Source organism: Mastacembelus armatus, chromosome 21 (assembly GCF_900324485.2).
Source record: "Mastacembelus armatus chromosome 21, fMasArm1.2, whole genome shotgun sequence".
NCBI lineage: Eukaryota > Metazoa > Chordata > Actinopteri > Synbranchiformes > Mastacembelidae > Mastacembelus > Mastacembelus armatus.
Window position 1 is genome coordinate 5305542 of NC_046653.1, and position 17716 is coordinate 5323257.

Consider the following 17716-nt stretch of genomic DNA (forward strand, 5'->3'; position numbering starts at 1 on the left):
CCAAGAGATTTTCTGTGTAGCTGCAGATCCAACGATTGGATGTCTTGTTTGATTTAATAAAAGAAAGCCCTTGCAGGCAAAGTCCACAGCACTCAACTATTCAGTGTTTCTTCCTGACTACTATCTTCCTCTTGAGAAAGCTGTACATATGAGTGCTCTCCATGCAATATAAGATTTTTTTTCAGTAACAGGTCCATCTACAAGGCTTAGAACAAAAATATGTTTGATTGATTTGCTTTGTCTGCAGAACCGTTGTCAAAAACTAACACGAGTGAATTATTGATCATGTGTGGAAATCTGACAGGTTCCAGACACATTGAAACATCAGCTATCTCTCCAATGCACTATTTTCTTGAAAAAAACACTCTGAGTGAACATCATCACTCAGTCTTGAAATCTGAAATGTTATCATTTAATCATTTTGACAGCTAAATGTACCATTTCTAGTGACCAATACGAGATAATTCATACAAGTGTACAACTTGAGTTGAAAATGGTCCCATTTATGTTCTGTGGGTAAGGAGTTACACATATTAATCCCCTTTGTGTCTAGATCAGGACTTATTGACATGACCTGCTGCTGAACCAGAACCCTTGAGAGGTTTGACCAGGTCACTGAATATCATTGGAGCCTGGTTATTTAGTATAACATTGAAATAAATGTATTGAAATTATGAAAATACTTCTACTAAAATATGACAGTAGCATGTGATAGATGTAAGCTAAATGTAGATATAATTAACAACCTTTCTCATAGTGTCAAACCACAAGTGAACCATCATCAGAGTCTGTACTTCACTTGAGCTCTACCAAGTGTTTTATTGCATTGTATTTCAATGTTTTGGTTTTCATGCAGGAAACTTTATATAACTAACAATGTGTCTGTGTTTTCTGTTCACTGTTATGACCCTAGGTCATATGTGTGACGTTTTACGTGGTTTGTGTGTTGTTAGCTCTCTCCTCCCCGGTTCTTGGTGTGGGTATGTGTGTATGTGTGTATGTGAAAGAGAGAAAGGAGTGGGCGTGGAGCCTAGGTGGACCCATGGGGATTGGTCAGTTCAAACTGGAATGATGTGCCTGGATTGGTCCAGTCCTCCCGCGAAAACTACAAGAAGCTCCCACTGACTGCAGCTAGAGAGCTCATTCTCCATCTCTGCCACTCCCAAACCAGCATTCGTTTTTGTGAACTCTGTGTTCGTGAGAAGTCTAGGATATATATATCAGAACCAATGATTCGTTTGAGTAAGAACTTTTGTGACCATATTTGCACTGTAAATATTGAGCACTAAATATTCTTTTTGTAGTACGAAGCCAGTTATTTCACTTTTGTTTTCTCCTGTTTATTCGGTTAGGAGACTAGGGTAGTATACCTGTCTTTTTGTTTTGTTAGGTTATAGTCGGGCTGCTTCAGCGTTTCTGTTTGTGATTTGGGGCATTTGAGTTAAACAGAAAATAAATGTTTTCTTTTCGTTATATTCTGTGGTCGGCTGGATTCATTTGAGAGTGGGAGAGTTTTTGAGAAAACTCACATCGTGTTATGCCCGGTACCCCTAGGCTAGGCGTAACATCACCTTACTGTGATTCCCACAAGGGAATAGACAATCAGTCAATTCAGCTTTACAGCAGTTTTGGTCAAGGGTTCAAGCAATGTGGGCTCTTGAATAAGTTATTCTTAAAAAGTTTCAATGTCCAAGCCAAATTATCTTCATAATTAACATTGAGCCATGAATGTCAACTCTGCTGTAAAAGAAATAAAATATATGCAACACTAATTCATTTTAAAAGAACAGTTATTGAGCAATTTAATGAATGAATAAAATGCGCTAAAGAAAATTAGCCTTTCATCTAACCCTCATACTGACTATAGTCCTGCCTCAGTATAATTTTAAAGATAAGTCCAGTTATTTATCCTGACATGTGATTAATAACTTTGGATAAGAAAAGCACAACAGTCAGATCAAGTGCACTAACGCAGAAAACATGCTTAGTTTCTACTTGTGGTTTTGTAAAAGATTTTACCTATAATCTTCAGATTTTCAAAACAATAGCATCTGTTTTGGTGGAGTTTCAGAGAGTTCTAGATTCCTCAAGTACTTTTCAGCTCATAAGTGAGGTGTTTTGTCTGCACAGAATGTCTCTGTTACTGACATCATAAGACACCCCTGGGTTCGGAGAGCACTGACTATGTAATGGCAGTACAGTTTGTGGTTTACTGGTTCTAATTGGCACACAGTACATTACAGTTACAGGTGCAGGAATCACCAAAGCCATCAGTAGTACAAATCTCCACTGTCACTGGTAAGTACCTCTCCAAAAATACAGCTACCAAAGGATACCTCATGATAATATGGAACATTTAGGATGTGAATCTATCCAGCAGCTGGGTCACAGCCCATTTCATCTTCTTGCGTTGGCCCCATGCAGATAAAGCTTAGATGGTCAAGGAGGAAATTATTAAAATAGGCTTAGAGATTTGGCTTTGCATTGCCTGATGTGATTGCATCACCTCAGATGAAGCCCATTATTTGTGCAGCAAAGCTGAATAGCGTGCAAAGGGAAATCACTGCCATCCCTGACAAAATTTGTTGAGAAGATGGCCTCTAATTTCAGCCTGTAATGTAATTATTTCAGCATAGCCTTATGTCCTCCATGACTGAAAGGGACACTGCTTAATGGTCCCTCTCAGGCATTCCCCCATGAACCAGCTGCATTCATCAAGTTTATCATTTATGAATCTGTTACATAGAGACAGTCCAAAAAGGACTTTCAAGTTAGGATGTGCCAGAAGAGGAAAAATAAAGCTCAGTCATTAGAAAGATTCAGGACTTTCTGAGGAAAAATGTGATTTATTTTCAGTGATACACTCTCCAATGTATAATTTTAAGAGCAATGATTATTGAATTGACTATACTGCCAGGCTACTGGCAGTATATATACAGCAGCTGTTGCAGACAGCACTTCACTGAGATGATATAACCAAATCATCTGCAAGCACAAAATAAAAAGTTATGAGATTAATAAAAATGCAATGAATTTTTAACTGCACAAGACATCCAAATATGAGTAAAGCAAGAATGGGTATAACATACCAATCTAATACAGTATCTTAGTCTTAACCTGCATGGTCTGACAGGCACATACAAGATGATGATATAAATATACAAGAATATAACCTGAACAAGTAACAGATTAAGGGCGAGGTCTGAGGTCCTACAGTAGGGACAAGTGACGTACATTGTAAATTAGGGACTTATTTATAATGAGTTGAGAAGGCAAAAAAACCAAAAAAAAAACTATTGAAACTCAGGGATTATTATCCAACTGAATGTTTTCTGGGTTAGTAATGTGCCTCGTGCTTCAAGCATATACAGATTTGCTGTCCATTAAGACGTTGGGCGCGAGAGTGCATCACTTTGGGGGAAATTATGTAGTGGTGGATTGCCTGATGGGCTGATGATGGGCAGGCGCATCACAAGGCTCTGTTGATCTGAAATATGTTTAAGTTTAAAACAAGTTCTTTTGCAAGTCAAAGAGACAGTACAGAAGATTTTCTAAGAACTCTTTTCATGATAAGTGGCCAACGAGGTATTTCACTTGATCAATGTGTTGGACGACTGTGTGTTGTATAATTTCTGATGTGTTTGTACTGTGCTCATTTATGAATACAGTTCTCACGGCGTGAAGGCGTTATGATGTTAACAGCAAGGATATAAAGAAGAATAAAACACCTGTTCTAAAGCACCAAACTGTGTCTGTGTTGTTATGAAGAGAGCTACACCCTTAAAACCCTGTGATGCACCTTCAAAAAAGTCAATAGGAACGTTAATGTCCCTTCGACACAAAAATGTGCTTGAGCGCATCAGAGGGTTAAATAAACATCACCCATCAAAATGCAAGCAGTGTGGGATTTTTTGATGTACCCTACACTGCAGTCTCACTTTAAAGAAACTGTTAATTCAAAAGCATATTCACTCATAGGCTTTCAAGTAGTATCACGGACAAATGTAAATCCACACACACAAACAGACACACCTATTTTCACTGTTTCTGTGTGCTTTTTGCATTGCTTTAATCTGAGACCTTGTCGACACGCTGTCTGGAGATCAAACATCAAGCTACAATTTAGGAACATGAAACTTATTTTGGCTGAGTATGACTTTCCTTGCACTCAAATAAAAACAGGAAAGAACAGAAAAGAAAAGAATAATTAAACACAAGTGCATTAAACACAGACTACAAAGAAAAATGTTTTTCTTCTGACTCCAGTTTGTTTAATATTCCCTAGATGGGCCCGAAAGTGTAGAAACTGTATTTCCAGATGTATTACAAAAGATTGTTGGGTCACAATAAACTAGAAAGTGTCTCCTTTCCAATGATACCAAGCTCATCAATATAAACCTTAAAATGTAAGTACAACAGCTAGTTTAATTTGGGTATGCAAAAGGAGGGTAGGTAACAGTTTAAAGCGCACTAATACAATTTACGTCACACTACAACACATTTACATTTTCAAATAGAACTTCAAATGAATGAATACAAGAAATTATTGAGGTCATTACAAATAATTAATTACGAAACAAATACAGAACATCTGCATAACAGCACTTACAAAGGGGTTGTCTAATTTAATTTATTTAAAGAGAAAATGTATTCATAGAAGTATGGTTGTATGTCAGACAAAGGTTCGGAAATGTTGGATTTTTGTTTTCAATGACAAATTTATAGAGAACATTATCTGACATTTTATCTTTTGTCTCAGGCTTTGAATGTCTAGAAGCCCAATAAGCCATTGCATAATACTTTGCAACATGTTCTGTCACAAGGTAGTACCTGATACTCAGTGACATTGAGGATGTTATACTTAATTATGTTTAATTTCCCTTGTTTGCACTTGCATAATTTAAATGTTAATTGCACAGTGGAAAGAAAATCTCCTTATCTATATGCACTTTATCTGTTACTGCCTCACCTGTGGCAGTTAGCACAACAAGAGTCACCAGTTCTTCTCTGCATATATTCAGTACTGTGCATTATACATGTAATATTAGCTTGTCTCCTTTCAGATACATAGTGATTCATCATCTCATCATCATCCCCTGAGGTTCCTCTAACCTGTGTTCTAATGCTGCTCAGGGAATGTCTGTACTAAACAGCACGTACAGTAAGATGTGTTACTGGTCAGCTTGTATTTCAGCAACATGTGGGAGAGCTTTTATGAATTCTCTTTTGCCGGTATTGACAAGGGACTTCAGGTTTACAGGCTAGCCAGCAATGAAAAACTAACTCTAACTCTGGACAATTTCCCTCACCTTACAAAATGTCAAAGTATAACGGTACCACCACTTTAAATCAAAGAGAGCTGCTTATTCATTGGTCCCTGTGTGCCCACAAGTTACAAAGATTACCTGGAGACACATAATGAAGTGCATCGGGTGGTTACAGAATCCAGCAGGGGCATTTCACATTGAAGCCAGCGGCTGTTGTAGCTGTGACTCATGCTCTGCACCTTGATTTACAGTGCAGGTGGTCACATATTTCAACACACACTTCAAGAGTGTACTCAAGTGTCTGCCTTCTCATCCACCACTTATAGGACCGTCCTTTGTCAAACGATGACTTGTACTGACTCACTGAATCCATTATAGTCTGAAGGTTACCTTTATAAAGGAGCACTATTTTAAAATTAACTTTTTGTGAATAGGAGAGATTATAGCACAATAAGGTGCATGTAAATCTCTGGAAGCAATGCTTCATTTCTTGCTAAATCACTCATACCTCATGAGTGTCCCAGCAACATCATCTGAATATTTTAAAACATCTTTCCGTTATAACATGTTTGCCTGCAGCAGATAATTTTTTAGTGAAGCTAAAGAGTTGTCTGAAGTCTTATCTGAGCCAAACAGGGTTTAACCAAATGAAATCGGCTGGATCAGATACTAATCCAAGTCTTTTGGATAGAGCTGCAACAGGACAGAGAACCTCTAACAATACTTCCAGAGCTGTTATCATACAATTTGGGATGAAGACTGTCTAGGACGACTCTTCAAGGATCTACACATTACATTTAGACTTAGACTATAGACTTCTTCAAGGACAACTGGCCGCTGGCCCAGGAAGCCAGGAAGAGGGGAAAGAGAGCCTACCTGAAGGAGGGCTACAAGCTGATTGATAAGAGAGTGCATCCAGATTCAACTGTCATGGACTGGATTTTTTACAATATAAGGTGTACTTGTACTTAGTAAAAAGGGCTATTGCACTAAACATATATTTATAATGCTACCTTTCTTCATTCCTGCGCATCATCATTGATATATTTGCGCATTTAAGTTGACTGTTATTTTACTCTGTTATCCTTATCGTTGAATACTAGGGGACTAAAAAATAATGTTAAATGTAAGGTTACTTTTTTTTGTAAAGAGCAAAAGGAAAATTGCTTTTTCTTGCAAGGAATGCATTTGGTAAATGAGGACATACATTTGCGGAAACAGCAACGGGGAGACTTTATTTTAGTCACAGAACATCTCATTCAGCTGGGGTTATGATTTTGTTTCATAAATTTCCTGGGTCAATACTTGTAACAGTGGAAATTGATGGAGTCAACTTCAGATTAGTGTGTGTATGGTGAACATACTCTTTTATGCAGAGTTGTGTGAAATGGTAAAGCAATGGAAGGTCTCATATTCAAAAGATCAAGTGATTATAGGAGGGGACTTTAATTTGGTTCCGGTCAGCTCAGTTGCCCGTTTTCCTTCATATTTGATGAAATCTTTAGTTACCAATACTAATCTAACAGACTGTTGGCGGTTAAGGAATCCCATGACTAGACAATATTCTTGGTTTAATGCAGAGAACAATGGCCAATGCTTAAGGCTTAACTACTGGTTACATCCCACATAATGTAAAGTAGATCACTGGAGGGTGAGAACTATTCTTTGTATTTTTTTGATCTTGAGAAACAGAGACAAACAAAAAAAGTAGATTTTAAAATTAATTATTGATGGTGTTATTACTGAGGATTCTAATCAAATCAACAGTGCTATTAGACTTTTATAGTAAGCTATATTTTTTAACTATTCTGAGTCAAATTATCGATCCTTTTATGGAGAAATTAAAGGCTTTGGTGAAACAATTAATGCAGAATTTAAAAATAATATGGAAGATGCTGTACAAGTTACAAATCACTAGCACTAGTTTATGCTAATCTCTTTAATAGTGGTTTAGTTGATGTTATCAATGAATATCAGTCAGCTTTCATTAAAGGAAGGAATATACATAATCATATCGGACTTATTCTGGACATGTTAGATTAGAGACATTTTATTGACTCTTGATATTACCTTGATTTTTATAAAGCATTTGAGTCATTGGAACACTGTTTTATATCTGAAACACTACATATCATGGGATTTGGTCAGAATTTTTGTAATGTAATCAACATGTTTTATGCTGATGTTAGCAGCTCAGTATCTCTTAACCCAGGAATGACCCCCAGTTTTTTTCGGCATGGGTATCCAATTTCACCTAAATTATTTATCTTGACTACAGGCTCATATTACTAATTAATAATACAGTAATCGAATCCTACATGGCATAACAATTTTTGATAAAGAATTTAAAATAAGTCAATTTGCTGATGATACTGCTTTTTCCGAGAAATCTATTGCCTTATTATGGCAGAAGCCGCAGCTTTATTTTTAAAAGATTTATTGTGCTTGTCTTCCCCCCCCCAAAAAAAAAAAAAAAAAAGCCAAACAATATTCAAAAAGTGATAAAAGTTATGTACAATTCCGTGTGAAAAATCACCAAATTGTATATACATATATATTTACAGTATTTACAACAAAACAAACCTTCTTGACTCTTAGGGTTTTACCTTCTTTGTAACTTACAATCTAACAGACAAAACAACTCCTTGCTCCTCTCTCTCCCTCTGCTGGAGGAGGTCTTTTTACAAAGCCCATGAACTCCTTCCAACCGATTCCATTGAAAACTAAAAAAAATGTTTGTGTGGCTTGGAATGATTATGGCTGTAATTGTGCAATTAAAGTGTGCATCCTTGATGCCCTACAATGGATGTTCATGACCAGGCAAGGATACTGGACGGCTGAGAGGTGAGTTATGACTGATCTTTTTGTTTATGTATACAGTGGGTACAGAAAGTATTCAGACCCCTTTAAATTTTTCACTCTTTGTGTCATTGCAGCCATTTGCCAAAATCAAAAAAGTTCATTTTATTTCTCATTAATGTACACTCAGCACCCCATCTTGACAGAAAAAAACAGAAATGTAGAAATTTTTGCAAATTTATTAAAAAATAAAAACTGAAATATCACATGGTCATAAGTATTCAGACCCTTTGCAGTGACACTCATATTTAACTCACATGCTGTCCATTTCTTCTGATCCTCCTTGAGATGGTTCTGCTCCTTCATTGGAGTCCAGCTGTGTTTAATTAAACTGATTGGACTTGATTAGGAAAGGCACACACCTGTCTATATAAGACCTTACAGCTCACAGTGCATGTCAGAGCAAATGAGAATCATGAGGTCGAAGGAACTGCCCAAGGAGCTCAGAGACAGAATTGTGGCAAGGCACAGATCTGGCCAAGGTTACAAAAGAATTTCTGCAGCACTCAAGGTTCCTAAGAGCACAGTGGCCTCCATAATCCTCAAATGGAAAAAGTTTGGGACGACCAGAACTCTTCCTAGACCTGGCCGTCCAGCCAAACTGAGCAATCGTGGGAGAAGAGCCTTGGTGAGAGAGGTAAAGAAGAACCCAAAGATCACTGTGGCTGAGCTCCAGAGATGCAGTAGGGAGATGGGAGAAAGTTCCACAAAGTCAACTATCACTGCAGCCCTCCACCAGTCGGGGCTTTATGGCAGAGTGGCCCGACGGAAGCCTCTCCTCAGTGCAAGACACATGAAAGCCCGCATAGAGTTTGCCAAAAAACACATGAAGGACTCCCAGACTATGAGAAATAAGATTCTCTGGTCTGATGAGACCAAGATTGAACTTTTTGGCGTTAATTCTAAGCGGTATGTGTGGAGAAAACCAGGCACTGCTCATCACCTGCCCAATACAATCCCTAAAGTGAAACATGGTGGTGGGAGCATCATGTTGTGGGGGTGTTTTTCAGCTGCAGGGACAGGACGACTGGTTGCAATTGAAGGAAAGATGAATGCGGCCAAGTACAGAGATATCCTGGAAGAAAACCTCTTCCACAGTGCTCAGGACCTCAGACTGGGCCGAAGGTTCATCTTTCAACAGGACAGTGAACCTAAGCACACAGCTAAAATAACAAAGGAGTGGCTTCGGAACAACTCTGTGACCGTTCTTGACTGGCCCAGCCAGAGCCCTGACCTAAACCCAATTGAGCATCTCTGGAGAGACCTGAAAATGGCTGTCCACCAACGTTCACCATCCAACCTGACAGAACTGGAGAGGATCTGCAAGGAAGAACGGCAGAGGATCCCCAAATCCAGGTGTGAAAAACTTGTTGCACCATTCCCAAGAAGACTCATGGCTGTACTAGCTCAAAAGGGTGCTTCTACTCAATACTGAGCACAGGGTCTGAATACTTATGACCATGTGATATTTCAGTTTTTCTTTTTTAATAAATTTGCAAAAATTTCTACATTTCTGTTTTTTTCTGTCAAGATGGGGTGCTGAGTGTACATTAATGAGAAATAAAATGAACTTTTTTGATTTTGGCAAATGGCTGCAATGACACAAAGAGTGAAAAATTTAAAGGGGTCTGAATACTTTCCGTACCCACTGTATATGTGGTGGCAGCCAGTGCGCATGTTTTGTGTAATGGCAGGGATGCGGGCCATACGTCTATGCCATAAGAATCAGTGATGGTCTACTCCATCACACCTCTATCAGAGTGTGAACTGAGGTGAAATATTTGGGTGTAACAATTTCAAAGAATCATCAGGAGTGAAAAGGTTAATATTAGTAAGTATTTTTTTAAATGCAGAACTCTTTGAGTCATTGATTAACAAGGGATCCTAGGGATCAATCTTTGGAAGAGGTCTTTGTCCAAAGCTCTGAGGGAGTGTCCAAACTGATTTATCCATAATCATTCTTTATTTCTGGAAACAGTATTAAAAAGGCCAATTCAGTCATTTTTTAATTGCTTTGGAAAAACAAACACGCTACTTAAAGAGGTCTCAGTTAGTTAAGGACTACAGTAAGGGTGGAATTAAAGCCCTAGATTTTGAAGCATTACTTGGTTCCTTCAGAATAAATTGGTTAAAAGCCTGACTCCATGTGGTTTTACATTCCCAGAGTCTTAAGTGAAAAGCTTTTACAGAAATGTGATTTTGAGTTGACCAAGATTCCTATCCAGCTGACTAAATTTCACAAACAAAATCTTTATTTTTGAAAATGTTATTCACTCATAACCTCACTCACGTTAATGCAAATTCATTCTTATTAAGGCGCATTTAATGCACAGCACGCATTTCCTGTTTGAGCCGTGGCCTAGCCCATAGTAGGAAATGCATCGAAAATGCAGCCATCAGAAATGGAGAAAGAAAAAGGTCTTCTGAACGATAAATTCATTTACAAAATGATGTCTGATGGTTCTGTCAACGAGACGCATTTATTGTCGATGTGAATTAAGTTGGCTTGTCTGTTTGAGCAACTGGCTCAGTGCAAAGAAAGAAATAATGGGAGCTTATGTTTTTTCTATGTTCTTTTTTTCCATGTGTTTAATAGACATGAACAAGTTCCTTTTAAAACATATCTACTGTCTTTGAAACATGTTCTTTATGTTGTATGTTTAGGGTAGTTTCACTAATAATAAACATACATTTGCTTAAAGCATCCATGTTTGTCCATGCCCATGTTGATTAGAGTATTAAAAACTTGAAAAGTAGTAATTTAAGGTACATTTAGAATTTTAGATAAAAAGTGTGATTAAATTGCAATTAACTGACAATCATGTGATTAATTATGATTAAATCTTTTAATCGACTGACAGCCCTAATTTAAACCTGACTGGTATGAGAAAGGTGTTCTTTGTAATTGACTTAATGGATTGCTCTGCTTGATCATAGCGCTTTTATAAACACATATGATATTGGTTGTACCAGTTGGAAATATTTTAAAATTTTAAAATTTGTAAAGCCATTCCGGCAGCTCTGATCTGCCTAATCCATAACCCTATAACTCAATCTTATGTTACTTCGACCTTACCAAATTTGTTAATTGGAGAGTACAAATTGACTCATAGAAAGTACAATAACAAAGTGAGTACTGCTACCTTTCAATATGTATTGTTCTATGATTATAATAGAAACTGTTATAATTAGACTTCTCAGACTTATTATATAAGGAACACTCTAAATATGTAAAATGTCTATTGTTTTGATTTTATTATTACTATCATTGGTTTTTGTGCGCCTTATTTGCCTTATGATGTTGTTGAATAGTTATTTATTTGATGTCCCCAGGTTTCCATGTTTTGTTTTGTCTTTATAGTGGTGGATACTGTTTGACTGTTGTTAACCTCCGCAAGATTTTTTCAATAAAGGTTTAAAGAAAAAAAAGTGTCATCACACGTGTCAACCAATGAGACCATTTTATGAAATGGTAATTTCATTTCACATGAAATCATTTCTTTCCTTTTCCTTTTTTAAACATTCTCAACATTTCCTCCATCAATAGATACATCAATAATGTATTGTTTTCTTTTGTGCTCTGCATCTCTAATACATGTTTTCTCTGTAGACACGTCTGAAGTGACTGAGCAGCTAGTCTATGAGAACAGAGGAGAGATAATGACATCAAATCATTAAACTATGAAGTCTCAGTTGTCTTGTGCTGTATAACATGGTTTTGAGTGAGAAATATTGAGGTCATGATAATGTGGGAAAAGTAGCACAAAGGAAATTCCATCAGGGCTTTTCTGTATATTTGACCACATGACTTTTACTTTCTTTCACACACAAATTTCCACACACAAGGTGGTAGATTCCAGAGGCACAGTTTCCCTGAACAGAGTGAGTAACAGCCCCACATGATTAGTCGCACAGACGGGCACATTCTTATCCACTGACATCCCATACATCTGCACAAATGCACAACCAAGCATGCACACCTAGAAATACACACACTGTCAATGTACCAAGATGTGTTGCAAGTGATTCTGTCCCCTTTTTAGCCTTCATTTTATCAAAGCAAGAACACATTTACTTTTGGGGTGAGATATTTCAGCCTTTCAAGTGTGGATTGGTGTCTCAGTGAGTCTAAAAGTGTTACTATCTTAAAACAAGACAAATTTTTATTGTACTGTTACTGTGCATTTAACTATTTGTCTGTAAATATACCACAGTCACATATCATGAAATAATGCTTGCCATAAATCTGTCATTACAGGTTACTATAGTACAAATGGCCAAGATAAGAAAAAGGATCCACCCTGTTAAATGATTTGAGAAAGCTATGTGTATTCTGAGAGAGAATTACTGCTGGCTGGGTTATGCAAAGTTACAGATATATTAGTAAAGCGGGATATCAGTCTCTTTAGCCCCACTATGGTCACTAATTTGTTGCTAAATGTATCAAGTGCTGTAGAGTAGGTTTGTTGGATTAAACTTGAAATGAATTGAAACCTACATTGCTATTGATGGATAGCTACAAATGAATGTTCTTCACAGGAGACAGCTTTGTCTTGGAACCACAAATGTGGACTAGCTGATCTGAATACAGTAGACTCCGTCTCAGAATATGAAACCTTTGCTAATGATGACAAACTTTTAAAACAACTCAGCCTGTAGTTCTCATATTGATCTTGGCCTATGTGAAATAAAATAGTCATAGTTTACTCAGGGTGGGCTGATGTGATTTAACTGACTCATAGAGTTGGTAACAGTACCTTACGCAGTTATCTTTATATGATTTTATTTCCAAACCTTTATTTAACTTTGCCTTTTTCCTGCTTTGCATGACACATAAAGTTTCACACAGTCACTCCTAGAGCTGACCAGTATGACCACTGTTTTCTGCTGCTGACTGGGCTCCATGTCCAGCCTGTTAAACCAGTTGTGGTTTAACAGGCTGGCTTCAGGGAGATGAAGCAAATATTAGCCTTCCCTGCAGATTTTCCCAGCTGTTCTGGGGAGCAGAACCAGGATCCCCTGTCACAGTCTTGGACAGAACACAAAGTTTGAATGTGGCCATACATTTCAGAACAATATCAGCTTCCAATATTTTTCACTTCATTTTACACTTGGCATTGATAAAGAAAACTACTAGAATTAATTTGATCAGTTGTGAAAACCGTTAGTCAAGATATGGAGTACAGTGTTACAGTGTTTAACAGTAAACAAAGTAGAGATGTTCAGTACATGTACAAATTAATAATTACAAGGATGCTCATTGTCCGCTCAGTATACTGAGTCATTATTTTCACTGACTGAATCAGTGTTTTTTATTAGCTTTGGCTCTCCCCTTCCCCAGCATGTTGCTTCCTGGCTAAAAGCTGGAAGGCTTGGAAGTCACAGAAACAGCCTTGATGCATTAATGTTGGTGTGGATTGGTGGTCTCTGCTTTAGTAACAGTGTCTGGTGTTGTGCTGAATTGAACAAAATATGGTTAAAACCAGCAGCAAACTGAAGTGTGAACTGTCATAAATAGCACTGTAATGTTGTAGAGTTATGAATGGTGATGACGTGATCACTTGGCTAAAACATATGAAACAACTATGTAGCTAATGACTACAGATCTTTTAAATGAATTAAATGATTCAAATCTGATTGTTCAGAATGTTTACCTGTAATTTAATTTAATGCTGGTTATAAATTACATGACATTTGTATGTGGACACCCAGGCTTTATAATCTCATGTGACTACTGAACAACAACAAACTAGATGACAGCATTGTTGGATTCTTAATTTTATCCCAATAGTTTAGTTAATATATATAATTTAGAAAATACTCCCCAGCTAAAGGAGTTCTGCTTTGTCAGACTGCATAAGTGTGAGATAGTCTTGAGGTCAGGGCTCTGTCCAAGCCACTCAAGTTAATTCCATACCATCCATCCATCATCTATACCCACGTATTCCTTAACCAGGGTCACAGGGATCTGCTGGAGCCTATCCCAGCTCTCTTTGGGTGAAAGGCAGGGGTCCACCCTGGACAGGTCACCAGTCCATCACAGGGCCACATAGAGACAAACAACCTCACACACTCACACTCACTCCTATGGGCAATTTAGAGTCACCAATCAACCTGACATACATGTTTTTGGACTGTGGGAGGAAACCAGAGTACCTGGAGAAAACCCACACAAGCACAGGGAGAACATGCAGACTCCACACAGAAAGGCCGGGTTGTGAACCCAGGACCTTCTTGCTGTAAGGCAATGGCACTAACCACTAAGCCACCATGCTGAATCCATACCAAATTATGAAATTCAATGTACCTTTGAGCACTTGGGAATTGAAGCATGCATAGTTAAAAACATCACTTCATGGTTAAAGGACTATTTTGACATTTTAGGAAAAGTGCAGATTTGCTTTCACTCTAAGAGATTAATGAGTGCATCAGTGCACTTACCAGACTCACACTGGTAAGTCTGTGTGCTAAAAATGAAGCAATTCCTAGAAGTGGAGGGCGCGGACATGCCTGGCTCTGTCTAATGTTAAGAACATCTTATAATTAACATGAACATTCATCCATCCATCCATTAGCTATACCTACTTTTTCCTAACCAGGGTCACAGGGATCTGCTGGAGCCTATCCCAGCTCTCTTTGGGTGAAAGGCAGGGGTCCACCCTGGACAGGTCACCAGTCCATCACAGGGCCACATATAGATACACAGAGACAAACAACTCCTAGGGGGGAGTCACCAATCAACTTAACATGCATTTTTGGACTGTGGGAGGAAACAGGAGTACACCTATGCAAGCACAGGGAGAACATGAAAACTCCACACAGAAAGGCCGGTGCCAGCTTGCTGTGAGGCAACAGTGCTAACCACTCAGCCAAAGTGCTGCCCTAACATGAACAGTAATAATTAATTTAATACATGCAAAAAACAAAATGCAAACATTACAGGTTGCTCTTTTATGAGCGGTGTATCTTCAGCTTTCAAATATTAAGGCTTAAAGGTTGTCACAACTGTGCCTGGCAGTGGCTCTGTGGATTGTCCAGTACACGATCCAGCCCAGTTTACTGAGGCTTTCTCATATGTCATTGCTTTTGTATTTTGCATTGCTTTTTTCATCTGATTTTATTTCTAACTCCTCAAATCACAAACATGTCTCAAAATGCTTTGCCATTTGTACAACAGACGACAGCCATCTCCAAACTCTGATTTAATGAAGAAAAAACTCTTCTAAATTGCCATAAATGACAGTGAATACATGAATTTCTATTCTGGGCGACCTCAGCTGTGTATCAACTGTCTTGGCAGCAGTGCAACCATCTGTATATAAGGTAGCATAATTCCTCCATATATAAAAACCAGAGTGGTATTTAACACAGTGTAATGAATTTATTCAAAGTATGAAATTATCGGGTGCATAGTGGCAGGCAGGCTATAATTCCAGTCTGACAACCTGAAGCTTAATTACACTGTATGTCACTAGCAGAGACCTAAAAGGGGCATCAGAACCTTTCAAATAGGCTGTAACTCAGGTATACATTTCTTGAATCAAGCAGACAGCTGAATCTGGATAATGGACTTCGGATAAAAATTTTGCAGGGTCAGTTTTTCTGCCTGGATACGATTGTAAAGTTTGTCCGCAATTCTTTTATTATTAATTAATTTGCGTCATACTCCTTATATGGAATAATAGTGTAGACCGGTAATATGACTTAATTCTTTATAAAACGTTATGACTCAGGGGGAATATTGTGTTTTTCCTTACTTTGAAACTTCCCTTCAGGAGATTACTGATAATTTCAATTTTATAGTGCCTGCAGACTGACACGGTGTTATCAAACGGAAGTGTGCACCCACCCACACAACTTCAGCCCTTACACTTGATGAAGTTTTCCTCTAAACTTTACATTCAGCGCGGATCAGCCCCCAATTCGGCAGCATGGCTCTGTCAGACAAGTGGTGGATTTTGTGCGCTGTTTTCTGTGTCGCCCGTTTTGGGTCTTGCAGCAGAAATAAACAAGGTAAGATGATTTAAAAATAAATCTATGTGCAGATGATTACTTTAACTGCGTTTCACAGTTCGTCTGGACTCTGACTGCGACGGCAGTGGGGGGAAGTTTTCTCCCGTGACATGTGCGTAAAATGGAACAGAGTTCAAAGTTTGTACGAATACACACTTATATCACATGTCCTGGCTTTAGTTTGTTTTTGTTGGAACACCGCATGTCGTGTGATACCTTACGGATCGCTGTGATGTTTGTTTAATATTCAATGTTTTTGCTGCGTAAACTCCTTTTCAGAGGGAAAAGTCTCTTCAGAGTGACTTCTTAAGCTATACTATACTATACTATACTATACTATACTATACTATACTATACTATACTATAGTAAAATAGAAATTGGCTAGCCTACCTGAAAAAATGTATTATGGATCTTTGCTCAGGACTTTATTGATTATAAGTGTAATACCCCCAAACAAATACATGATCCTATACTTTAACAGATTACTGAAGTTCTGCTCAGCAACACAGCTGACGCACTGGTGAGTTTCTTTTGTTGTGTTGGAGGCCCCTTAAGTCCCTGTTAAAGTCTGCAGAGATGTGGTGTCAGGCTGGGCCAAAGTCCAGATCAAGAACGGTTCTCACTTGGGCCACAACCCACATCAGAACCGCTGGGCACCTCCTTTTGTCCTGTTATGTCGCAACACCTGCCTCGAAGGCGTTTATGAAACTGCTGCGCGTCACATACCCAACAAGCTACAGTTTGAACAGAGGCAGGTCGGCTCTGTTCAGGGGATATAAGGGGAATAAGCCTACTGCTGCTCCCTTCCTCCATCCCTGAGTGTTAATAAGGAGCTGGACTGACCTCAAGAATGAAAACTATGCAGTCAAAAGTTTAGTACAAAAAGTCATTCTGAGTGTGTGATCAGATATTGTCTGAAGGCAGCAGAAAAGTTTGGTGATGAACTGCAACATTATGCCTTTAATGTCAGTGTCTTCTTTTATCTCTCAGTAATATACAGTTGCTTTTATGCAGCCTTTGAGTAGAATTTGTAATGAGCAGCCTGAAAACCTTCTAATGGATGCAACATGACACATTGCCTCTACATTTTACAAATAAGTCTTGAAAGTGTTGTTTTGATTCAGATATGTATTTGCATACCTATACTTAATGGTTCACTAACACCTAATCCTACTTTCTATTTGAGATCACTACATAAAACCCCTTTCTATATTTTCATATGAAATAACTAACATAAGCATTTAATTTTGTTAATTTTGAAAAGAATATATATATATATATATATCAAGAAGCAACAAACATCACAGTATTGCCCTTCGTGCTTGGCTGAACGACCACCTTGGATTAAACCCCTAGTGGTCCCCAAGGCAAAAATGTGGGTCTTTTTTTGATGCCGCCGCATCTTCCCACTCTCTGCAGTGTGTATTCTGTTGTGTTTAAGTACCCATTCAGGACAATGCACAATACAGTCTACTCATGGCAGCCCTGATATCCAAAGACCGGAAAACCAACCATCTGTTATATGATTAATCAAGATGAATCCCATGCAGTGAAACGTGAGTATAGTTGAAAGTTG

At 38.1% G+C, this 17716-nt stretch overlaps 1 protein-coding gene across 1 annotated transcript in view; it reads left to right on the forward strand.

Moving 5' to 3' along the window:
• Positions 1-15960: 15960 nt before the first annotated feature.
• tfpia (tissue factor pathway inhibitor a) overlaps positions 15961-17716 on the forward strand; it is a 41665-nt gene continuing 39909 nt past the window's right edge. Inside the window, exon 1 of the mRNA XM_026296384.1 lies at positions 15961-16139. Within this exon, the coding sequence (XP_026152169.1) occupies positions 16058-16139 (82 nt within the window). The 5' untranslated portion in view covers positions 15961-16057. The remainder of the gene's footprint in view (positions 16140-17716) is intronic.